Source organism: Euleptes europaea, chromosome 11, assembly GCF_029931775.1.
Source record: "Euleptes europaea isolate rEulEur1 chromosome 11, rEulEur1.hap1, whole genome shotgun sequence".
NCBI lineage: Eukaryota > Metazoa > Chordata > Lepidosauria > Squamata > Sphaerodactylidae > Euleptes > Euleptes europaea.
The window spans coordinates 52,149,546-52,173,246 of NC_079322.1; the positions used below are offsets into that span (position 1 = coordinate 52,149,546).

Genomic DNA, 23,701 nt, shown 5'->3' on the forward strand with positions numbered 1-23,701 from the left:
CCAGGCTAGCCTGATCTCGTCAAATCACAGAAGCTAAGCAGGGTCGGCCCTGGTTAGCATTTGGATGATAAACTGGCAAAAATTGATTTAAACTGGCAAAAATGGATTTTACTACTTTTATTAGTGAGTTATAGAAACTAGTTTTAATATTTTCATATTTAACTGTTAATAGATGTTTTTAAAACTGTTAAGACACTTCTTCGGAAGTTGGGTGATGGGTCACTGTTTTAAGGTGGGTGGAGGGGTGAGGGGGTATCTCTTTGGTTATGATATTTGTAACTACAAATGTATTAATTAACATATATAGATACTCTTTTGTATTTTTCTTATGTTAATTTTCTTTTTTCTATTATTTTTTATTGTATTTTTTTCGTGTGTTTTTTGCTTTATGTGTTATGTTAAAAAAAAGTAATAAAAATTTATTTTAAAAAAAAGCATTTGGATGGGAGATCACCAAGGAATACCAGGGTTGCTGTGCAGAGGAAGGCACTGGCAAACCGCCTCTGTTAGTCTCTTGCCATGAAAACCCAAAAAAAGGGGTCGCCATAAGTCGGCTGCAACTTGACGGCACTTTACACACACATTATATTTCAAGGAACTGATGTGCATTTACCGTGGTTTGATAAACTAAATTACGTTTTTAAAATGATTACCATTCCTGATGGTGCTTACAGTTTCCGAAGAGGTATCTACGAAGCTTCAGATAAGGCTGGATCCAGATTTTGGAAGGCTCTGAACAAGGATATAAAACACTTTGTATTAATTTCTATCCATATATGAAAGCCTTTATGGTAACCTTTTAAAAAAATATTGTTGTTGTGAATCAATATTTTATGTCACCATGGTGTTAATGAACTGCCAAAGAACACTCTCACAGACATGGATTCCTAGCATTAGATCCTTTGTAGTAGATACACACCCTACTTTAAAAGATATTTGGGGCTTTTTTTAACACTGCATTATCTCAGTGTACGCACTGTACAGGGATTAATGTCCTTGACTAACTGGTCGCTGGGCGTGTGTTTTGTATGATTTGTTCAGAAAAAAATGGAGGGGCGTATGAAAAACAGCCAAATAGGGCTATGTCATGTGACATGTGGCGTGTTAAAAGAAAATACTGCTTCCTGGACTCCCAGCAACCTTGCCTTGCTGTCAGCAAGACAAAAGCTCCTTTGGGTTTTCAAACTGGACAAAGTCTATTCATTAAACTGTCGGAGGGAGGAATCCACACAATCATCTTGGTAAGTGACTGGAAAATGTTTGAAAGATTTCTTTTCTTAGAAGCTAAGCAAACTAACTATGGAGCATCCTTTTGCCTAAGTGCCACAAAAATGTTCGCAATGTTACTGTAAAAAGAGATTGCTGTGAAATAATCCTGTTTAGTTCTTGGCTGAATCAAGGAGCAGTTTGAGCAACAATTTTGTAAACGGGTACATAGCTGATACTATTCTAAATAAAATGGCTTCAGTGCTAAGAAAACAAGCTGAAAATATTTGGCTTCAGAAACAACATTTGATATAATGCTGTTCTACTTTTCTCCTTTGTATGCCAAAACCCCTGCCTGTAATTTTGTCTGCTTTGGAGAATTCAATATATAATTTGTAAATACTTTTTTTTGTAAAAAAAAATACCCATATTCCCCTTTTAATTAGAATATACTGAACGGTACCAAAAGACTTGAAAATAAAAGAATAAGTCACCCGGGGAGAAATTTACACAGCAGAGCTGAAATTGCACAGCACGAATGCTTTAGTTTCAGTTTCCATTCCCAGAGCTGCAGCTCTGCGACAGAACATTTTACTAATTCACAGAATGCATTCTAGCCTTTCCTTTGACACACTAATAAGAAAAAAATATAAACATGAAAGTACACCAGAAGTTCACAAATAAATGAATGAAGAAAAACAAGTTTTATGATGGTATCATATTAGTAAGAGGCTGAAATCCTTTCCAAAGGCATGTGGGAACATGTGCCTGCCCCACCATTTACTGTGAGTTCAGTACCATGGCGGAGGATTGTACCACTTGATATCCTTATGTAATGTTTGTTAGGGTACCAACCAACCAGCATAACAAGCCAAAATGATACTTAAATTAGATTTGCATGATATATATTTTTTCTCATAAGAATGAAACAAATCAAATTACATAATTTATTCATGGTAATTAGCAGTGCGTTCCAGGCTGAATTGCCCTGCATTTTTTTTTTTAATTTTACATGCTGAACCGTCATTTCGGAAGTGACTGCGAAGCGAGTGCATACCTGCTTCGCATTACTAAACAGCTCACTTAACGCGATCTTTGGCGTTTGCCGCGAATAATCCTCCTCAAAGAATCATGTAAAACAATAGCAGCGCGTTAGCTATGCACATGCTAATTACTATGCAGACAGGAACAAAGGAGCAGGTGAGTGGTGGGGGTGGAATTTCTCCTTTTGCGTAGGGACCGTGAATAGGCATTTTTAAAGTCGCATTTTAAAAAGAGCTTTGAGTGAGCATCAAAATTGACCATGAATAAACGGCCTATGTGGAGCCATGCAGCATAAGAATCTATAGGGTCTACTTATTACAAACCTTACATGAGCAGCTGTATAAAAATAACACAAGCCTGGCTGAGGTGACTGGGAAGCAACAAGAACAGGTGGTATGGCAGTCCGGCACAAACAATCCGTTTCGTTAGCAAAAGCTTCTTCAGCCAACAATAACAAATGTTCAACTAAACGTTTGGTTGATAACAAGCCATGATGAATACACTCCCAATATTTACGCAAGGTCTTCAGACAAAAAGCCTGAACTTGGGGGTGGAGCCTGGGGAGGGCGGGGTTTGGAGAGGGGAGGGACTTCAATGCCATAGAGTCCAATTGCCAAAGTAGCCATTTTCTCCAGGGGAACTGATTTCCGTGGCCTGGGGATCACTTGTAATAGCGGGAGATGGCCAGCCACCACCAGGAGGTTGACAACCTAAGTATATCTATTTGTGTTTTGAATGCCATTTGACATGTTTTAATGCTTGCCACCTTGGAGACCTTGATTTGGGTTGAAAGGTGACATAGAAATATTTACCTTCTATCAAATGTTCTCTGAAATAAAAGCATTTTACATGCCTTCCTGAATGCAGAAGGTGAGGGGGCCCCCATCATACACTCTGTTAAGCCATTCCAAAAGACTGGGCCTGCCACAGAAAAAGCCTGTGGCTGGTCACCAGAGAGAGGGCACCCCAGTAACCAGGTGGAAGAACACAAAGTTGGCTCATGGGGGTATACCTGGAGATGCGACTTGATAATTATGAAGCGCAATAAATCGCTCCAAAATATCTTACATTAGCAAGTAGATCATTGAAACCTTTTGTTTCATTTGGCATTCCATCAATGATTCCCCCTTCCTAAGCAATGTTTTTATGTTTTGATGTATTTTAACTCTGTTTTGTTACTTTATTTTTATTTTTGCGTTTTTTTTAAATTATGTATGTTTGGGAGCAGGGTTGATTTTAATGGTCGTATAATATTATTTTATCATGTACGTTTTAAATTATTAGCCACCTTGCTGGCCCTTGTAAGGGCAGAAATGTGGGAAACAAATTTGGTAAATAAATATTCTGCCAAACACTCTTTAGCTAAGGCTACTGATACAGGCCATTGTTTCAGAGAGACAGGGTTGGCAAAAGCCTTTGGGGCACCCTAGGTTAGGGCACCTAAGCCACTCCTGCCCATCCTGCACAGCAGGAAGATGCCCCCACCATTCTCCCTTTCACACCATGGCAAAGCAGCACTCACTCTCCTCGCCCCTGTACATGGCGAGGCCCAGAGGTGGTGGGGCAATGTCTGCCCTCCTCATTAGGGTTGCCAGCTCCAGGTTGGGAAAGACCTGGAGATTTTGGGGGGTGGATCCAGAGAAGGGTGGGGTTTGGAGAGGGGAGGGACTTCAATGCCATAGAGTCTAATTACCAAAGTGGCCACTTTCTTCAGGTGAACTGATTTCTATTGGCTGGGGATCAGTTGTAATAGCAGGAGATCTCCGGCTAGTACCTGGAGGTTGACAACCCTATTCCCACCACAGTGAGGTAAGGCGGCAGTGAGGGCTGGGCCAGGCTGCCATGTACTCCTCCAATAGAAGGAAGGAGCAGGCTCCCTGCCAGCCACCTACGGGGCCAGGGCGGCCTCCTGGGTCTGCTTTTTGCTGTGGCAGAGTCTGAATAGGCAGAGAGGCAGCAGACAGGACAGGGCTGGTTGCTGCCGTACCACCTCTGGCTCCTTAGGCAGTTTCCCAGGACACCTAGTGGACAGGCCAGCCCTGCAGAGAAAGACTTTTGGGAATGGAGAGGGGTGATACAATTCAAACAAAGCAGAGAAACCTGATCAAAATGTGGATAAACCAGTGCCCCAACAGGAACTAGAACCCCAGCATCAGAAGAAAGATATGGGGTAGGGCTGTGGCTTAGTTGTAGAGCACCTGCTTGGTATGCAGAAGGTCCCAGGTTCAATTCCCAGCATCTCTAGTGAAAGACCTCTGCCTTAGACCCTGGAAGAAGAAGACTTGGTTTTTATATGTCGACTTTCTCTACCACTTAAGGAAGAACCAAACCACCTTACAATCTCCTTCTCTTCCTATCCCCACAACAGTCACCCCATGAGGTAGGTGGGACTGAGAGATCTCTAAGAGAGGTGTGATTAGTCCAAGGTCACCCAGCTGGCTTCATGTGTAGCAGTGGGGAAACCAAACCGATTCACCAGATTAGCCTCCGCCACTCATGTGGAGGAGTGGGGAATCAAACCCGGTTCTCCAGATCAGAGTCCACTGCCAATCTGAGTAGCGAATAGTCTGGGTCAGTATTACGGTGCATTCCTGAGAGGAATGCCTGCGCTGGGCTTAGGAGGCAACGTGGCTGCGCTGCCTCCAAAGGAGGTTTCCAGCCCTGCTGAACCCTCCTCCCGCCGCAAAAAATCCATGCAACCCTCATAGGGTTGCATGGGAGATACACCACCTAATACCCTAAGAATTAAAAGGGGTGTTCCCGGGCTGAAAGGGTTTTGGAGGCCGCGTAAAGGCGGCCCCTCCCCCAGCTCGGCACCAGAACGCCCTGGGAACGCCTCCTGGGATGCTGGTATGGCCTTTGATGGCGTTTGGACACCGGCAGAAGGCTCCGTCAGCGTCCCGGGCAGGTGCTGCCATGGCACCGCCCCGTGACTGGCGTCCAGGCCTTCCCGCTGGCATTCGGGCCGCGAATGCCAGCATTAGCTGCCCTGGATGCTGGTGCGGGGGGCCCGAACATCAACCCGGCACCATCCTAGCCACCTAAGGGGCTTTTGCCCTGGAGGCTCAGGAATGCGCTGAAAGTCAGCTTCATGTGTGTTCATCAATAGACCAGCAGGGCACATGAAAGAAGCAATGAATTAAACAGAGGTTGGTGGAAAGTTCTAGCATCAGGGCAGAAGATTTTAGCTTCTAGTATTTGTAAGTGTCCAAAACTGTGGTTTATAGATCATGGCCAGAGAGTGAGGGAAATAATTTGAGTTCAATATCCTATTGATTTAAACCCTATAATCGTTTGCAAAGGCAGTTTATACTCTCTTACTTTATGTGTACTTTCTTTACCTTACTAAAAGTTTATATGTACTGTGAATTGACAAATTAGCTCTCCTAATCTTTGTAAAGGTATAGAAAAGTTGTTGGGGAATTTATAGGTGACAATTTTTTTTCTTTTTCAGAATATACTAAGAAGAACAGGACATTGCATCATTAGAGGGGGGGAAACTCAAGTATGGGGAAGAAAAGGTAAATTTCATGGAAGGAATGCCAGTGATTCAGACTAATAGGAATGCCACAGAAAACTGATAATGAAACTGAAGTTATCAGGGTGTCCCAATTCAGTTTGTTCAAAATCTGTGAGTCAAAATATATAGCTCTATTCATATGTCAGTAACAAATTGCAGTGTGTTCATGATTAGCCTGAACCTATTTTATTTTTGCCCTATTCTTGGATCTGCCTTAAATTAAATTACAGTTTGCTCTGACATCCGAATGTGATCACCTACGCTGAAGTTTGTTTCTTGCTTATAAACCAGGATTCTAAACCAAGACTAAACCATTTAGAATTCCAGTTATTGGGAAAGAAATGCATCTACATTTAAACAGCACAATAAGATAGAGTTAAATTGAAGTTTCTTTATATTTAGACAGCTAGATCCCACGTTTCTTCCCAGTGGGGACCACAATAGGGTTGCCAAGCCCCCGCTCTGAGCTCCCATTTTCTACTGCTGCTACTGTGGCCGCTGGGATAAAATTAATCTTTAAAAAAGGCTGTCAGCAACAGCATAATGTCACTTCCAGGAAAAACCCTGAAGTGACCTCAGTCCTCTCTAGGAATTGCCAAGTGATTCCAGTGACTCCTGGAGAGATGTGACATCACTTCCAGGTTTCTCTCAGAAATCCGTTGCTGATGGTGTCAACCAGTGTCCCTGCACTCCCCAGTATCCTGCTGCATTAGACCCAAAGCAGCTTTCAAAATCATTCTCCCCATTTTATCCTCACAACAGTGACTCTGTGAGATCACTTAGTTTGACAGAGAATGACTGGCCCAAGTGATCTTCTGTGGTAGAGTGGAGATTTGAATCTGGGTCTCCCAGATCCTAGTCCAACTCTAACCACCACAACACACTGGCATTAAATAGTATTGCTCCTAGGTTTCAATTGTTCTCTGTGAGCAAGAGGAGGAAAGAGAATGCATGAGCTTAACAAAGCAAGCTATTGCTCATCATGAACAAACTCCAGTTTGTTTTCGACATCCACATGTAGCTTCTTACAGACCTTTTGTGTGTGGCTGTTTCCCTCAAGGTCCCCCCCGGACTACTTCAGGGCTTTGTTTTGATTATGCATGCATTTTCCGACCTTCAGAGGTCGCCTCGCTCTCCCTGCATGTTTTCTCTACATTTTCTGGATGCTGGCTAAACAGCATCCAGAAAACACAGGGGAAATGCGTGGAAATGCATGCATAATCAAAACAAAGCCCTGAAGTAGTCGTGGGGAGGGGTGACCGTGAGGGAAACAGCTGTGCAAAAAAGGCAATTGATCCCCCAAATCTTGCTATTTCAGAATTTAGACTTTGTTGCAGTGAAAGATTAAACAGTTACAATTTTAGTTCAAATCAAATCTTCATTAACGTGTGATGTGCCAGAGTGATTTAAAGGACAAGCATGCTCAATATTGAGCTTAAATGTAGGGGGGGTGGGATGTTGTTTATGGTTTGTTTCTTTTTTTCTAATAACTTTTGGTTCTTTTCTTTTTAAGGGCTAAAAGCAAAAGAATGGAGAAAAATGACCAACAACATTTGCCTGAAAAAATTGAGGACTGGACAAAAGAGCACGTGAAACAATGGGTGACAAATGAACTTAAGCTTGAGGAGAAACATGGCAGTACTCTTCTTCAGCAAGATGTGACAGGCACCATTTTGAAGCTCTTGTCAAAGCAAGACCTCATTGATATGGGGATAACCCATGGCCCAGCTATACAAATTATAAAGGCTCTAAAGGGGAAAGATGATCCTGGTGAAGGCACCAGCAAAGTTCCTGGTAAAGAACCCAGCACAGAGACTCTTGAGGCTAAATCTTCCATGAAAAACAAAGGAAGGATGGAAGAAAATGCCCAGGAGAAATCAAAGTCAGCTGATTCCTGTGAATCACCAGAACTTGCAAAATCTGAACAACCACAGTCTGCAGTTCCAGAAACAATGGACAACCTGATTGGCCAGGAAAATGGAAAAACCCCACTTCCAAACAGACAAACTTGCTTACCATATCCTTTCGACGACTTCCACAGTGGTCACCGTTATATAAAACAGCATGTCCTCAGCATTCCTGAGACAGGGCCACTTAATCTCATTGAGCCAGCTCATGAATTTAAACTTTTTGCAAATGCAATAGACAATTCAACTGAAGATAATTTGAAAATGAAATTTTGCAACGAGGTTTTCAGGTTTGCTGCAGCGTGCATGAATTCCCGCACCAACGGTACTATTCATTTAGGAGTGCGGGACAAACCTCATGGGGAAATTGTTGGAGTGAAAGTTGAAAACAAAGATATATATATTTCCTATTTTAATACAATGATAAAGAAATATTTTGAAAATATTGTGGATCTTGCAAAAGCTTGCATTAGGGAACCTAGGTTTGTGGAAGTGTTACAGCAAAATAACATAGCATCAGAGACATTTGTCATAGAAGTAGATGTGGTTCCAAAACATTCTTGTTGTCAATCTAAATATTTCCCTAGTAAGATATACAACTACAATGCAAAAAAATGGGAATCGTGCTTCTTTATAAGAGATGGGGCTTCTTCTAAAAATCTTCCTGAACATGGTAAAGAACGTAATTCATTTATATCCAAGTTGGACAAACTAGCAGCTTCACGAAAGGAAGCTGAGGAAGAACATCGAGAAAAAAGAAAGAAGAAGGATTGTGAAGGTAATAAGCTGGTGAGCCTACTCACGGGAAATAACGACTTGCTAGATAACTCCCATTATGAATGGTATATTTTAGTCCTAAACAAATGCCACCCACCTGATATACAGCACGTGAACTTTTTGCAGGAAATAAACTTATTTGCTGTTCTGGAGTTTGATCCCGAGTCAGCAAGCAATGGTGTGGTCAAAGCATTCAGAGAAAACAGAGCTGCAAACCTTCATATTCCAAAGAAATATCAGAAGCCTGGGAATTCAGCTTCTGAAATAACTGAAGAGCTGAATCTTTATCAGCAACCAAGTTGGGTTTTCTGCAATGGTAGGTCAGACCTGAGTGGTGAAACATATCAGCCACTGAACCCTGGTCTGTGGCAACAACAGAGGGCTGCTGAGGTCAGAAAATTGATTTCATTTCTTTCCCGTCCAGACATAATGCCAAGAGGGAAGTTCTTGGTAGTATTTCTCTTACTATCCAAAGTAGAGGATCCAGGTGATCCTATGATTGAAGTATTTTGTACATTTTATCAAGAGCTTCAAGGACTTGATGACATGCTGTGCATTTGTATTGGGGGAAAAACTTTCCAGTGCTGGAAAGACCTCTTGCAAGCCAGATTTATTGAACCAGGTGCACTAGCAAAAGGGTGCATATCTAATTTGAGCCTGGAAATGGTGAATGGTACTATCCTAAAATTAAGATCAGTGACACAAACTTCTCTGAGGTTTTTACCATCAAAAGGATTTTCGTCTTCAGTTCTCTCAAAGAAAGAAGAAGATTGCATGAGTGCACTGGAAATACTCTGTGAAAATGAATGCAAAGACACAGAGATTGAGAAAGATAAGGATCGTTTTTTAAAATTTAAAAAATCCCAAGAAGAGCATTTTTATAGAGGTGGGAAAGTGTCTTGGTGGAATTTTTATTTCTCCTCTGAAAATTATAGTTTGTCTTTCATTAAACGAGACACATATGGTAAACTTGAAGAGTTGATTGTTTCAGGGACTGAGACTCTGATTCAATCTCCTACCAAAATTATCAACCTCTATCATCATCCAGGTTGTGGAGGCTCTACTTTAGCTATGCATATTCTTTGGGAAATGAGGAAGAAATTTAGATGTGCTGTTCTGAAAAACAAAACAGTTGATTTTGCAGAAATTGGAACACAAGTGACCACCTTAATCACATATGGGACATCAAACCAATTTGATTATGTGCCTGTTTTGCTTCTGGTGGATGACTTTGAAGAACAAGAAAATGTTTACCTGCTGCAGCATGCTATCCAGTCTGCTATAACTGAAAAAGGTATTAGGTATGAAAGTCCTCTGGTCATCATCTTAAATTGTATGCGATCACAGAATCCCAGAGAAAGCTCAAAGAGCAACAGTCTGAACAGTATAGCTCTGAAGCAAAATCTAAGTGTGAAAGAGCAAAGAGCTTTTGAGGAAAAACTGAAAGAGATTGAAGATCAGTATGAGGATCCTGAAGATTTTTATTCATTTATGATTATGAAAAAAAATTTCGATCAGCAGTACATTGAAAAGGTCGTCAAGAATACATTGAAAGGTCTTGACATTAAAAGCAAGCAAGCTGAACTAATTTCCTTTCTGGCGCTGTTAAATTCTTACGTTACAGAGTCCACCATCTCAGTCTCGCAATGTGAAGAATTTTTGGGAATTAGCACCAAAAACACTTACTGGGGTAGAGAAAGCTTAGAAGACAAGATGGGGAATTGTTCCAACATAATAATACAAACTGAAGTGCAGGAACGTGGCCGCTACAAAGGGGTACGGATCAGTCACTCACTAATTGCCAAACAGTGTCTAGAAGAATTTAAACAAACATACAAGTTGACTAAAAGTAAAATTACACTTTTGTTGTTACAAAATAATTTATTTTATGACACTGGCATAGGGAGGGACAAAATACAGCAAGACGTGCAAAGCATGCTGCTTACAAGACACCGAAAGGAACATGGAGATGACACAGACACATTGTTTTCCCCATTAATTGAAGCCATTCAAAAAGAAGAACGGGGAGCTGAAGTCGAAATGGTGTTAACGGTAGGAACCCAAAGATTTAGCCAGAACGTATTTCTTAGTCAAGCGTTAGCAAGGCATTTCTACATTAAGGAGAAAAATTTTGGTTGTGCACTACAGTGGGCGCTAAAAGCAAGAAAAGGTGCACCTAACAATTCATTTATATCAGACACTTTAGGACAAGTATATAAAAGTGAGATAAAGTATCGGCTTGAGGAAAATGCGCAGAAATCTATTATAAGTGCTGATGTTCTGAAAGATTTGTTGAACCTTGCCAAGAATGCCTCAGAAGCATTTAAAGTATCCCAACAACAAACAGAAAATAAACAGAGTGAAAGGGAAGATTTTCAGATTACAAAATACAGAAGAAGGTATGAAATATATAATACATCTGGTTACCTGGGGGAAATAGAAACTGGGTTGTACACTATAGAAATTCTTGAATGTACTCCTTTGTTCAGTGAAAAAGATGCACTTTCTAGAAAACATCTCATACACTTCTTATCAGGAAACCAGGGTATCCCAAAATCCACATGGAACTCAGAAAGTGAAGAATATAGATTGATTATTGAAGAGTATGGGAGCTATTTGAGTACCTTACAAGAAAGTTTTAAAAAAGCATTCAACTTCTTTGAGAACTACTTTGTCTTTCTGAAACCAAAGAACCCTGAAAAAGAAATTGTTGAGTTCAAAACACGCTCAAAGGTTCAAGAATTTTTCAAAAAATACGTAGAAATGTTTTGCAAGTCTGATATCGATCTTTTCATGAACTCAAAATTGAGTTCTTCTTTGCAAGTGGAAAATTATAGGAAGAGTTTAGAGGGTTCCAAGGCAGACACGTTTTCTGGGCTTTTGGAACATCTCGGTAATCATGAAAAATCTACAAGCAAACTGGAGGACATAGTAAAGAAGTATACAGTTTTGCTTGCTCAGAGCTCTACCAAATCTCTGCAGAGGGACAAACAGAATTTTATCTTGGCCAACATCGTTCTCCATTGCGTGGATCCAAAATCCAAGATGGTGAGACCTTTTTCAGACCTGAAAGAACAGCTCAAAACAATCCTACAGTCAGTAGGCCTAGAGCACCGATTTGCAGAACCATACTTTCTCACTTCCTTGTTGTTCTGGCCTGAAAATCCAAAGCAACTAGATCAAGATTCTAAACAAATGGAAAAATATCTCAGTTCATTAAAGAAGGCATTTAATGGGCAGTACTGGCAAATGTGTCGTTCCAAACAACCTATAGCATTTTTCTACCTTGGGAAAGGCAGAGATTTGGATAAATTTATTCACAAAGGAAAAATTGATCAATCTTTCGTTAAATGGTCCAGCAAGGAGTTGAGTGACCTGTGGCAAACTGGAGAGATATGGGGGGAAAAGAATGCCAAAAAACATTTGCTCCGGATGACTGGCAAGGCCGAAGATAATCTTATATATGTGGATTATGGAGTTGATGAAGACATTAGAATACCAGCACGGCCGGTTTTCTTAGGCCAGCTGAAGAGTGGCCGAAGCATAGAAAGAGTGTCCTTTTATTTGGGTTTTTCCATTGGAGGCTTGATAGCCTGTGACATAAAAATCATTCAATAGTTTTTGAAACCATGTTCCTCTGACTTTGTAAAGGGAATGTAGCATCTCTTTTGTCCATAGTAGCTGCAAGAGACACATGCTACCCCCCATGCAATTGCACACGCTGCATATTCTGACTTTAAAGGGCAAGGATTTCATCTGCATCTGCAATAGAGCTATAGTGATGTTCCCTCAGATGCAAAATGAATTATAATAGTTGTTCCTTGTATTATTTTCTTGCCAACCTTCCAACTCCTTTGTTTTGAGTCGCTTTGAACAACGGGGGTACGCCATACTGATGCTCAAGTGAGTGAAACTGCATTTTCAGAAGCTCAGTTACCTAGGCTGTTTGCAGCTGCCTCTTTGTGAAGGAAGCAACAACCCTGCATAAGTAGGGTTGCCAACTCCAGGTGGGGAAATACCTGGAGATTTTGGGGGTGGAGTCTGACGAGTGCAGGGGTTGGGGAGGGAGGGACTTCAATGCCATAGAGTCCAATTGCCAAAGCGACCATTTTCTCCAGGTGAATTGATCTCTATTGGCTGCAGATCAGTTGTAATTACGGGAGATCGCCAGCTACTACCTGGAGGTTGGCAACCCTAAAAGTAATATAGTTTCTGCCTGTCCCCACGTCACCTGTCCGTTCAATGAAACCAATAAGTTGTGCCTCTCTCAGTCTGCCTAACTGAAAACAGGTCTAATCTTGTCTTGAAGTTCTAAAATGACAATCTGTCTTGCATTCCAATTGTAAACTCTGTATTCCTATCAAATCCTTTTCTACGCTTATCTGTAAGCATCTTCTTGTATTAATTATCACATTATTTTACACTGAAGTAATCACAATAAACTTTTCAATTCAGTTGTGCCTTGTCAGTATTTACAAATGTGGTAACTTTTCATTGTATGAAATAACCTATCAGGGGTGCCAGCCTCCAGGGGGGGATCTCCCAGAATTACACCTGATATCCAGACTACAGAGATCAGTTCCCCTGGAGAAAATGGCTGCTTTGGAGGGTGGACTTTATGGCATTATACTCTGCCAATGTCCCTCCCCTTCCTAAACCCCACCCACCTCAGGCTCCATCCCCAAATCTCCAGGAACATCTCAATCAGGTACTGGCAATCCTACCTACCATTCATCATCATTGGCAACCCTATCTACCATTCATCATCATCATGACCTCGCAATTAGCTTGCTTCAGAATATCCATAAGTTTTCTGGTGGTCTGATTTTTGGCTAATGACACATGAGAAACTGAGTTGACTGCAGGCTGTGGTCACACACCTGAGCCTAGCAAGTACAGCATCTATCAGAGACTTCAAACCCCCAAGGGTTACAGGAAGCTGCTTGAGAGCTAACTGGTTTACAGCCAATTTTGGGCTCAACTGCCCACAGTCATCTTTGTTCCCCTAACCCAGGGGTCGGCAAACTCATTTGTCAAAAGAGCCAAATATCAACAGTACAACGATTGAGATTTCTTTTGAGAGCCAAATTTCTTAAACTTAAACTATATAGGTAGGTACACTGTTTATTAACTTAATAAACTTTAATTAAAGTTTTAAGTCTTAATTAAACTATAGGTACACTGAATAAAACTTGATATCATACTTAATAGTGATCTTATTTATTGATAAAAATTAAAATTGTAAGTCCCTGCCATTTCTCCCTCCTTGTCCGGAGTCCTCTTCTGGAGGCCTGGTCTACCGCCGTAAAAGCCTATTGGTAGACCTGGCCTCCGGCTGAGTCCCATTGGGAGGCCAGGTCTACCCATTGGCTTTCTTGGCAGTAGACCTGGCCTCCGGAGGCCCATAGAAGCCAATTGATAGACCTGGCCTCTGAAGGGGGACTTTTTCCCCTCCTTGGAGTCCAGGTCTACCACCAAGAAAGCCAGTGGGTAGACATGGCCTCCCAATGGGACTCAGCCGGAGGCCAAGTCTACCAAAGGAAGCCCACCCCACCCAACAGCTGATAGGTGGGCGGGGGGGCAGGAGGGGAGGGGAGGCTTTAGCCTCCCAACCATTGAGGGCAAGGGAAAGGGGGACCTGGCCATTCTCCACGGCAGGGGCGGGGGGAGAGACAGCGTGCCCGCTGGCCTGCTCTCTCGTGCTCGCTCTCTCTCTCTCTCAGGCGCGCTGGCTCCGCAGCCCGGCTGCCGGCGCAAGCAGGCATGAGAGCAGGGGCTCCGAACCAAGTTCAGAGAGCCGCACTCAACAAGCCAAAGAGCTGCATGCGGCTCGGGAGCCGCAGTTTACATACCCCTGCCCTAACCCTACCCAAGCACAAATGATGATCCAGTTTAAGGCTGAGAGCTAGACCTATCCAAGTATTCCAAGGCTCATCAACTGAAACAGTGGAAGCAGCAATCCTGAGAGAAGCAAAACCTCCATAAACATGCAGATATCCATTCCATCCAAGAGCTAAGCAGAACCATGCGTTGAAGCCAATTATCAGAGAAAGTCAGCACCTTAGCCTGTGACTGCCAGAAAAGTTACAGAACAAGGGGATTTAGGAATCAGACTTGGATGAAGAAGTACATTGACACAAGAATCATATGAATAACTGAAGAGACTCATAAACATTATCAAATTGTACCATTCCATCCATAGACGCACAGCGTTGATTGTAACAATTCTTAAATCTCTAAGAACTTACTGCAGACAGTGAAACATGTTGCTGCCGTCTAGTGACCCATGTGCCCACGTTGTTAATACTAATGAATACTCGAAAGCTGTTTCACATAGACAACATCAGGGCAGCAATACATAGACCACACCAGAAAAGAAGAAATGTCTCACGAATAACCTTTAACATAACATTTGTGATGTTTGACAGCGCGGTGCACCAATGGCCATAACAGTGGCTGGAAAAATCACCTTCTCCATCTATTTAGGTCATCTAAGTCTGGAAGAACCACAACAATGCATAGAATAGCTTATGTAACAAAAATGGATTAGGCAATTGGAAGTGAAGAGTATCAGAGTGGAGAATCATGCCAAAACTCACTTAACTTTCTTCTGGAACAAGGAGCTGCACTGGCCCAGTTGAGCGATTGCCCACATCCAAAAGAATAGTTATCTTTAGACTGATTAAGTCAATGGTTAATCCTATGTAGATGGTAATATCTTCCCATTTTATAAGTTATGTCTGATGATGGTAGATAACATGGATACAATTTATAGTAGGTTTCATGCAATTTTAATAAAGACTCAGCTAAATAATTGTAAATGAATACGTTTTATGTCCTGGGCCTGTGAATGTTGGGTACCCAAGGTTGGGTGAAAGGAAAATATATATAGGTCTATGTATAAATACTGAAAGTATAATTTATTAAAAGTGCTATATAAAAGTATTTAAAAAGTATTTAAAAGGGCCTGTGAATGTTGGGTACCCAAGGTTGGGTGAAAGGAAAATATATATAGGTCTATGTATAAATACTGAAAGTATAATTTATTAAAAGCGCTATATAAAAGTATTTAAAAGCATTAAAATAGCACAATGGCATTTCCTGAGGTTGATAACTATAACCATATACCAAACGTGTTTCAGCCTATGGGGCCTTCATCAGTGGTTAATTAAAACCCTTTGTAACCCTGCACACATTTACAGAAATACATTAATAAATACAAATACAAACAGTTCAAACACAACCAGGCATGTGTATATGTTGTAAATTCTATTCTCAGTTACCTAGTAAAGTACTAGGTTGATACCTGCACACATAGTATTTGAGAGACTTATACTAACCAGTATTACAACAAGAACCTATTATACCAGATGTTTGAGTAATTGAGAATACTTTCAGTATTTATACATAGACCTATATATATATTTTCCTTTCACCCAATCTCGGGTACCCAGCTTTTGTTTATAGGTTGGGTTTTATTCCCCTCCTTTTTTCTTCCTCTGGGCCTGTGAATACCAGTAAAGAATGCAACACACTGGAGTGGGGGTGGGTGGGGGAGACGGAGAGAGAACTACAAACTTGCAAGAAAAATACCTCAAAGTAGCAGGTGAAAGACTACACAACTTATTCTGGTTTGGTATCCACTTTACAGCATCAAGCACATTGAAATTAATAGGGTACCAACAGTACCAGATAAACACATGAAATCTGTTTAGTAGTAATGCTGAAAAACCCAGAACAGTCTCTTACCAAAGGGGGGGGGAGGTTCCATCTGTATCCCTAATTAAAACCAACCAGACTAGATCTTAAAAATATTTACAAAACTATTTGTGAATGGTTGTGTGTGTGTTAAGTGCTATCAAGTTTCTTCTGACTTATTGACAACCCTATGAATTAATGTGTCCTACTAAATGTCCTACTGTTAACAGCCTTTCTCGGGTCTTGCAAACTGAGGGCCATGGCTTCCTTTATAGAGTCACCAATAATTTCAAACATACATGATAAAATTACATTATAAAACTTTAAAATCACCCCCCTCCTAAACATAAATCATTAAAACAAATTTTAAAAGAGAAAAAAACAGAGTATACATACAAAACATTTAAAAAATGGTTAGGAAGGAGGAATCATTGAAGGAATGCCAAACTAAACAAAAAGGTTTTCAACCGCTGGCGGAAGACGACAACAGAAGGGAACAGACGAAACTCTTTGTTTTCTAAAAACTAGAAAGCTTCACAAAAGGAAAGGTGCTAAGGAGAAGGCTAAAATAACACAAAGTATGAAGAAGGAGGCTAGTCTGGCTTCAACTACACAGTAAATATGTTTGTCTCTTCTCACAAATTATGAACGGGTTAACTGGCATATGTCCTCGTCAGATCTCAGAAGCTGAACAGGGTCAGCCCTGGTTTGTATTTGGCTGGGAGACCTCCAAGGAATACCAGGGTCGGGACGCAGAGGCAGGCAATGGCAAACCACCTCTGAACGTTTCTTGCCTTGAAAACCCTATCAGGTCACCATAAGACAGCTGTGACTTGACGGCACACACATACACAAAACTGGCATATATTTCAAATATGTGGCCTATTTTGAGAGCCAATGCTCACAGTACTGACCTTACAGTATACTGGTATCTCCTGCAGACATTACAGATACAGCTTGTTACAAAGCACTTTCTACAGGACACCAAATCTACACACACTTGTTTTGGAAGAAACACCTACGAATATAGTGAACAAGGGTAGGATCAAGCTTCAAGAGAGACCAATACAGCATGCATCATGACATCTCTATTTATCCTGTAGGTGTCAGTATAACACAATACACTGAATTGCTCTTGTCAAACTTCCCTCTCTACCGGCTTTTCCCCCTGCTCTACTCCTATTTGGCTGGATATTCATAAGCATAGTTTGCCTAATAGTTAAATTCGAATTCAAATATATTACCTTCTAGACCTATTATGTATAGCCATTAACCATTAGGCAAGGAAGCCTGAATCGTCAATGACAGAAAAGCTTGCTGTAACTGTTACAGTCCTAGAAATTAGGATGTTGCCTTCTGAATTTGTATTTTGCCTCCTAATATAAATATTAATATCTATAGAGAATGAGAATTGCTTTGCCAGTTATGTTCTGCACCTTTTAAAAAGGGTTGCCAGCTCCAGGTTGGGAAATACCTGGAGATTTTATGGGTAGAGCTTGAGGAGGGCGGGGTTTGGGAAGGGGAGGGACTTCAATGGTATATAGTACCATAGAGTCCACCTTCCAAAACAGTCATTGTCTCCAGGCAAACTGATCTCTGTCACCTGGAGATCAGTTGTAATAGCAGGAGATCACCAGCCACCACCTAGAGGTTGGCAACCCTATCCATTATCCAGAGGAAGATTACATCTGAGTTAATTTGGAAGTTTTCATATTAGCAACTTCTCCTATTGAATCTCTGAAGTGCTTTTAAATGCCCTCAGATTTCACCTACTCCCTTCCCTTCTCATGTACTTCTGTTTTGTATTGGTATTTATTAGTTCACTGCAGTCTGGAAACCTTTAAACAATTGTTTGCATGTAAACCATGTGAGAATCAGCAACATGTAAGACCAAACAACCTTTTTGTCAGAAGCTTGGCCTGAACTAGGGCACCCTCCAGGGTTGCTTGAAGGAAACCTCTGTGGCCTTAGTACTGGGGTAGGGGAGAGTTAAACTTGCCCTGCATCCTTTCTCTCCTCTACTGGGCCTCTTCACAGCCTAGAATAGAGAGCCCAGACGTGCCTTCCTAGGGCTTTTGCTGACTCTCCCTACTCCAGTCACTGGAGCCCTACCCACAGTGGCCCTAGCCTCTCAGGCCCAGCCACCCTGGCACACATGGATCAGTGCGCAGGACTGAGAAACCCTGCAGAGAGCAAACAACACAGTGGACCAAGGAATGGAGGAGACCTAAACGCTATCCTGGACCAAGCTGCAAAGTGCTAGCAGAATCCTGCAGAAGGCAAGCAGTGCTGTGAACCCAGGAATGGAAGCGGCCTGAACTCCATCTTGGATGTAGCTGCAAACCTCTGGAAGAAAGGACTGTCTCCAGCCCCACCTGAAACCCCCCTGAGCCATGGAAGAGCTCTGCCTTTCCAGACAAAGAACAGGACATTGTAACATTTGCATGACTATCAACATGGCCGCTCTATCAAGATCAACCTGAAGACCAGAGCGAGAGACAGTGATGCTCCCCTTCAAACCCTGAAATTCCTTTCTTGGGACAGCCGGAGAACAGGCTAATCCCATCTTCCAATTCATCCTCTTCCTCCCTCACCCACAAGCATCTGATAGTCTCTGAATATCAATAATTGCCCAATACTTGCCAGTCATCAATTATCTATTATTCTCTGGATTGTCTAACTCTGTCTTTTCTCCCTGTGATATTTCTGCACTTGAGAAGCAATCTTACCTTTGTGCACCCTGGACCACCGTTTGAGTGAATCACCCTCCCTCAGGGCAGACTTTGAGTATAAGTATTGCCACCCTCACAGTGGCAATTTGCTACTCGTTCTCCTGGATCCAAAAGACTGCCCTGTGCCATAGTACAGTGTCCTTATCCTGTTTTGCTGCAGCCTCTCTCCTTGGAACTTCTTGCAAGTCCTCTGAAAGTAACTTTAACTTCCAGTTACCCTATCCCTAGTAGGCATCTGTGTGTGTTCGTACTGAATTTTGTGTTCGATTTGTGTGTGTGTGTGTGTACCCCTTTTCATTCCCCTTAATAAAGAAAACCTGTTTTACTGTTTACTGTTAAATTGGTTTCGGCTAGTTTATTCCTTCCGATTTGCTCATCCCCAGTATACATAGGTCGAAGACCCCGTTTTAAACCAAGCCTCTCGTTAGAGCTCTAAATTTAGTTTCCAATAAGCTAATTTCCCCATCTAAATATCGGAGACCCCAGCATTCCCCATAACACCACCCAGGAAGTCCCAGGGAAATCCTGCCAGACCTCAGATGGCGGTGTGGTTTTATCCCTCACTGAGGAATTCCCCTGGCCATTTTTGGGGCCTGATGACTGAGTTGGCAGCAGGCACAGCTATTAGGCACAGCTCTTTAAAGGAGCCATGAGGTTTTAGTGGACCACAGGCCTTTTAAACCCTGTTGCTGCTCCTGGGCCAGTCATCTTCTCCTTGGGGCGCAGAAGGGGTAAAACCATGCTGCTGAACCCATTGGGTAGCAGGTAGTCCCCCGTCTGCTGGCCTCGGTAAGTACAGGGATGGGCTCCTCAATCCTGGACACTTTTAAGTCTTAATGTTTGCGATAAATCATATTCAACAGGACTGTACATTTAATATAGAGTTAGTTTTAAACCTGTTCTGGAGTGTGTGAGAAGGGGCTAGGATTTTCCCCAGTACCCTTTTAACAACAACCCTGCAGGAGAGAGCTGGGCCCAAGTTTGTTTTTGTGCCATCAAGTCACGGCTGACTTATGGCGACCTCATAGGGTTTTCAAGGCAAGAGATGTTCGGAGGTGGTTTGCCGTTGCCTGCCTCCACGTCACAACCCTGGTATTCCTTGGAGGTCTCCTATCCAAGTACTAACAAGGGCCGTCCCTGCTTAGCTTCTGAGATCTGACAAGATCAGGCTAGCCTGGGCTATCCAGATCAAGGGGCCAAATTTACCCACTGGTTGATAGCTGAGATTTAAACTCTGATTTGTCCTGTCAAAATTCAAAACTTCACCCACTGCATTATACTGGCTCTCAAGATAAAGAGCAAGAGGAGAAAATACAGGGTCAGAATAAGAAGAACTCATCATAGGATCCCAAATATTTTTGGCTTCTGTGCGGGTAAAGTGGCGTTGCAGCCAACTTATGACGACCCCTTATAGGGTTTTCAAGGCAAGAGACTTACAGGTGGTTTGCCATTGCCTTCCTCTGCATAAGGACCCTGGTATCCCTTGGTGGTCTCCCATCCAATTACTAACCAGGGCTGACCCTGCTCAGTTTCTGAAATCTATCAAGATCAGGTTGGTCTGGCCATCCATGTCTGAGCTTCTTTAGGGGACAGTAAATCTGTAAAAGAAAGGAAAAGATATACACAGACCTGTCTAGGCTCTGTTAATTCTGCATCTTCTGACACCTCTGCCTGGTATTTTTTAAGAACTCCCCTTTCACCAAGAATCTAAAGAGAACAGACATTTTGCCAAACCAATGAATGTCCCTTCCTCTACTCAAGGTGTTCAAGGTTAATCAAGGGTTAACATTTTCTCCATAAAGACAAAAAAAATTACCACAGCTGTGTTTCCTCAGTTTTGGGATTGCCAGGGATCCCAGCCATGAGAGGAATGCAGCTGGGCTCAGCTGTAGGGACTTACCCTAGCCTAAGGGAATATCAGGAGAAAAATCTACAGAGAGCTTCTTACTGTGGGCTGGTTTGAGCTGGAAACCAGTCCCACCCTGGAATGAAGGGGGAAACTGCCTCACAATCTGTAACTGACTGAAATTAAGAAATCTTCATTCTAGGGGAACCTTTCTCAATTGACACCTTCCTAAATTCTGAAGAACGGGCCCACCTGTGTCGCTTTTGCTCAAACTCTACTTATTTAGCCTGTTCGTTATGCAGCTACCATCTTGGGTTATTTGTTCAAGCTGATGTCTGGCCCTGGGTTTGGGACCAAGATTTTTATGAGGTGAAGAGACTGAAAGGGTTATCTTGGCACTATGTGTTATGTACAGTGGCAACAGCCAGACACCAGGCAGACAAGCTGCCAGAGAGTTACTGGGACAATCAGAAAGAACAGATAAGTAGGCTTGCCAACCTCCAGGTAGTAGCTGGAGATCTCCTGCTATTAGAACTGATCTCCAGCTGATAGAGATCAGTTCACCTGGAGAAAATGACTGCTTTGGCAATTGGACTCTATGGCAATGAAGTCCCTCCCCTCCCCAAACCCTCCCCTCCTCAGGCTCTGCCTCAAAAACCTCCCACCAGTGGCAAAGAGGGACCTGGCAACCCTACAGATAAGGTTTACTTAGAACAAATTTGTGCAGACAATTCAAGGAAGTAAGCCAAGGTTGGATGGGCAAGAACCCTTTCAATCAATCCTAGTGCCAGTAGTGTTTTACATTGGGTTGGTACTTCATCCAATGTTTTCCAAGGTTATCATTCATGATTTGGTGATCATGAGCAGAATATTTTTTATGAGCAGAATATTTACCAGATCGGCAAATAATACAACCTTAGAAGTGGCAACAAATACTTTCTGTTAAATACTCTTTATCTCAAAGAATGGGAGTTGTGGCAGAATGACAGAAAGAAGTAGCAAAGATTAAGGTGTTACACGTAGGAAAATACAATCTAAGTCATGGGTTTAATTAATTAAGCTACAGCACTTCCAAAGGAAAGCCTTAGGAGAATTCATAAGAGTCTCCCTCAAAACTCTTTTTGGATGACTATAATCAATACAGCTGAACTCCCCAGTAGTTCAGAGAGAGATGAATTGTTACAGAGCCTTTGAAATTCCATGAGGTGTGTCTGCTTGCCTGCACAAGTAGCTACACTTCTCCTTTTTGTGACAAATACGAGCATATCTCTGCTAACTGTCATTTTGGATTGCATACATAAGAACACTTCCTACGTAAAATGTCATCTTTCATAAAGCACAGGCAAATTGGCACTTGACCATAATTTATGCAGTAACCTGGCCTGTCGTCTTTGGTTAGTGGTTGTTTGGCCTTATCCTCAGTATGTTCTCAAAATGAAGCCAGTACCCACGGCCACACAGTGGGTATGCCTGGCAGTCATGGGGATGAGATGCCAACCACTGGAATGCATTTAATGTACCATTTTTTCCCAGCTGCGGCTAGCTTTCTGGCCAGTCATAAGTGAAGATTCTTCTCTGGACTCTTTTCTGGCTCCAGTACTTCATGCTGTGGAACTGATTCAGGATCATTTTACAGATGAGCTGTCTCACCATTCCAGGGATAATTTTCCTGTACAAATTCCAGTGATACATACACAGAGCAGCTTTTTATTTTCAATAAAGGGAAACTTACCACCGGGTCGAACACCATCTGCATGGTTATATCTCTGCTATAAACAAGGGACTGTCATAGTCTATGGTGTGGTAGACAACATGTAAATATTTTATTCACTGGCAGTTGATTAAGCGTTAAACCTTTGCTCCACATGAAAGGCAAGCCCTCAGAGGTATGTTGCAGTTCTGAAAAACATCTATTTGAAATTCCTCTTAGTGAAACAGCTCTACCTTTCGATTATCATTGAAGCATGGTCAACTTCACTGTCCTGGGAGAAATTCAACAGCCGACTCAGTCCCAAGATTATAATCCCTAACAAGGGGCAGAAGGCTCATAGCTGAGTGGTAAAGCACATGCTTTACACTAACAAGGAACAGACAAAGATCACAAGGACTGATAATCCTGTCAGGCTGCAGCTTTCACAGCAATAGTAGTGTTAAACTAGTAAGTAGAACAGGAAGTACTCAAAGAAGAGGTGCTGGCTAATGCTAGGATTCGATGCTACAATCGCTGGTTTTGTACCACAGTGACTGTGCCTAGAGGGGAGAGTCAAAAATCTGCTGCAGGAGAGGAGAATTGGTGAATGTTATTTCCCCCTTCCCATCAGTGGATACAATCAGTGGGATCCAACCCTGTTACTTGTCTAATTCTGGAAGAGTAAAACTTTTTGTTGTTGTTAACGTTCAGAAATGTCACACCAATATAATTTTTTTCACTAAGGGCATAGTTAGCCCCTGAAACTTGCTACTACAAGACACCCAAGACCAACAGGTAGGAGGTGTTCAATGAAAAGATCACCTATTTGTCTATGAATCATAGAAACATCTTCTATTTAGCTAGACTAGTATAAACTCTTTTCGGGCATCTCCACCTTCAACTTAAATGCTTCTGGAGAAAAGCCAGCAACTAAATATGGCTCTGTACAAGGCATGCAATTGCATAATTGTCAATGGTGGGTGTTTTACATTCTAAAGAATCTGTTTCTGGCTACTGTTGGGTACATGACTGAAGACAAGATGGTCTGAACATGCATAGCAAGTCTTACATTCCTGTGTAATTCACCAAGTATGTGAAAATGAGAAATGCAGGAGTGTTAAAGTTCATCGGTTTTCATCATGTAAAATAATAATAATAATACACCAGAAAAGTCTGCTCTTGGGCATTAGGATGGACAAAATGAAATAATTCTTCACTCAACAAGTGATTAAGAGCCTATTCTTGAAGTGAGGGGGGGTTAGACTGCGCCCGGAGGCGGCT

General features: G+C 42.0%; 1 protein-coding gene across 1 annotated transcript; it reads left to right on the plus strand.

The window, feature by feature from the left end:
- Positions 1–7,299: 7,299 nt before the first annotated feature.
- On the plus strand, positions 7,300–12,082 carry LOC130484733 (sterile alpha motif domain-containing protein 9-like). The gene has a single exon (XM_056857817.1). The coding sequence runs from the start codon at positions 7,300–7,302 to the stop codon at positions 12,070–12,072; it is 4,773 nt and encodes a 1,590-aa protein (XP_056713795.1). The 3' UTR covers positions 12,073–12,082.
- The last annotated feature ends 11,619 nt before the right edge of the window (positions 12,083–23,701 follow it).

Bases quoted from the DNA above. Each gene is read 5' to 3' on its own strand.
- LOC130484733 (XM_056857817.1), top strand. From the start codon at position 7,300: ATGGAGAAAAATGACCAACAACATTTGCCTGAAAAAATTGAGGACTGG.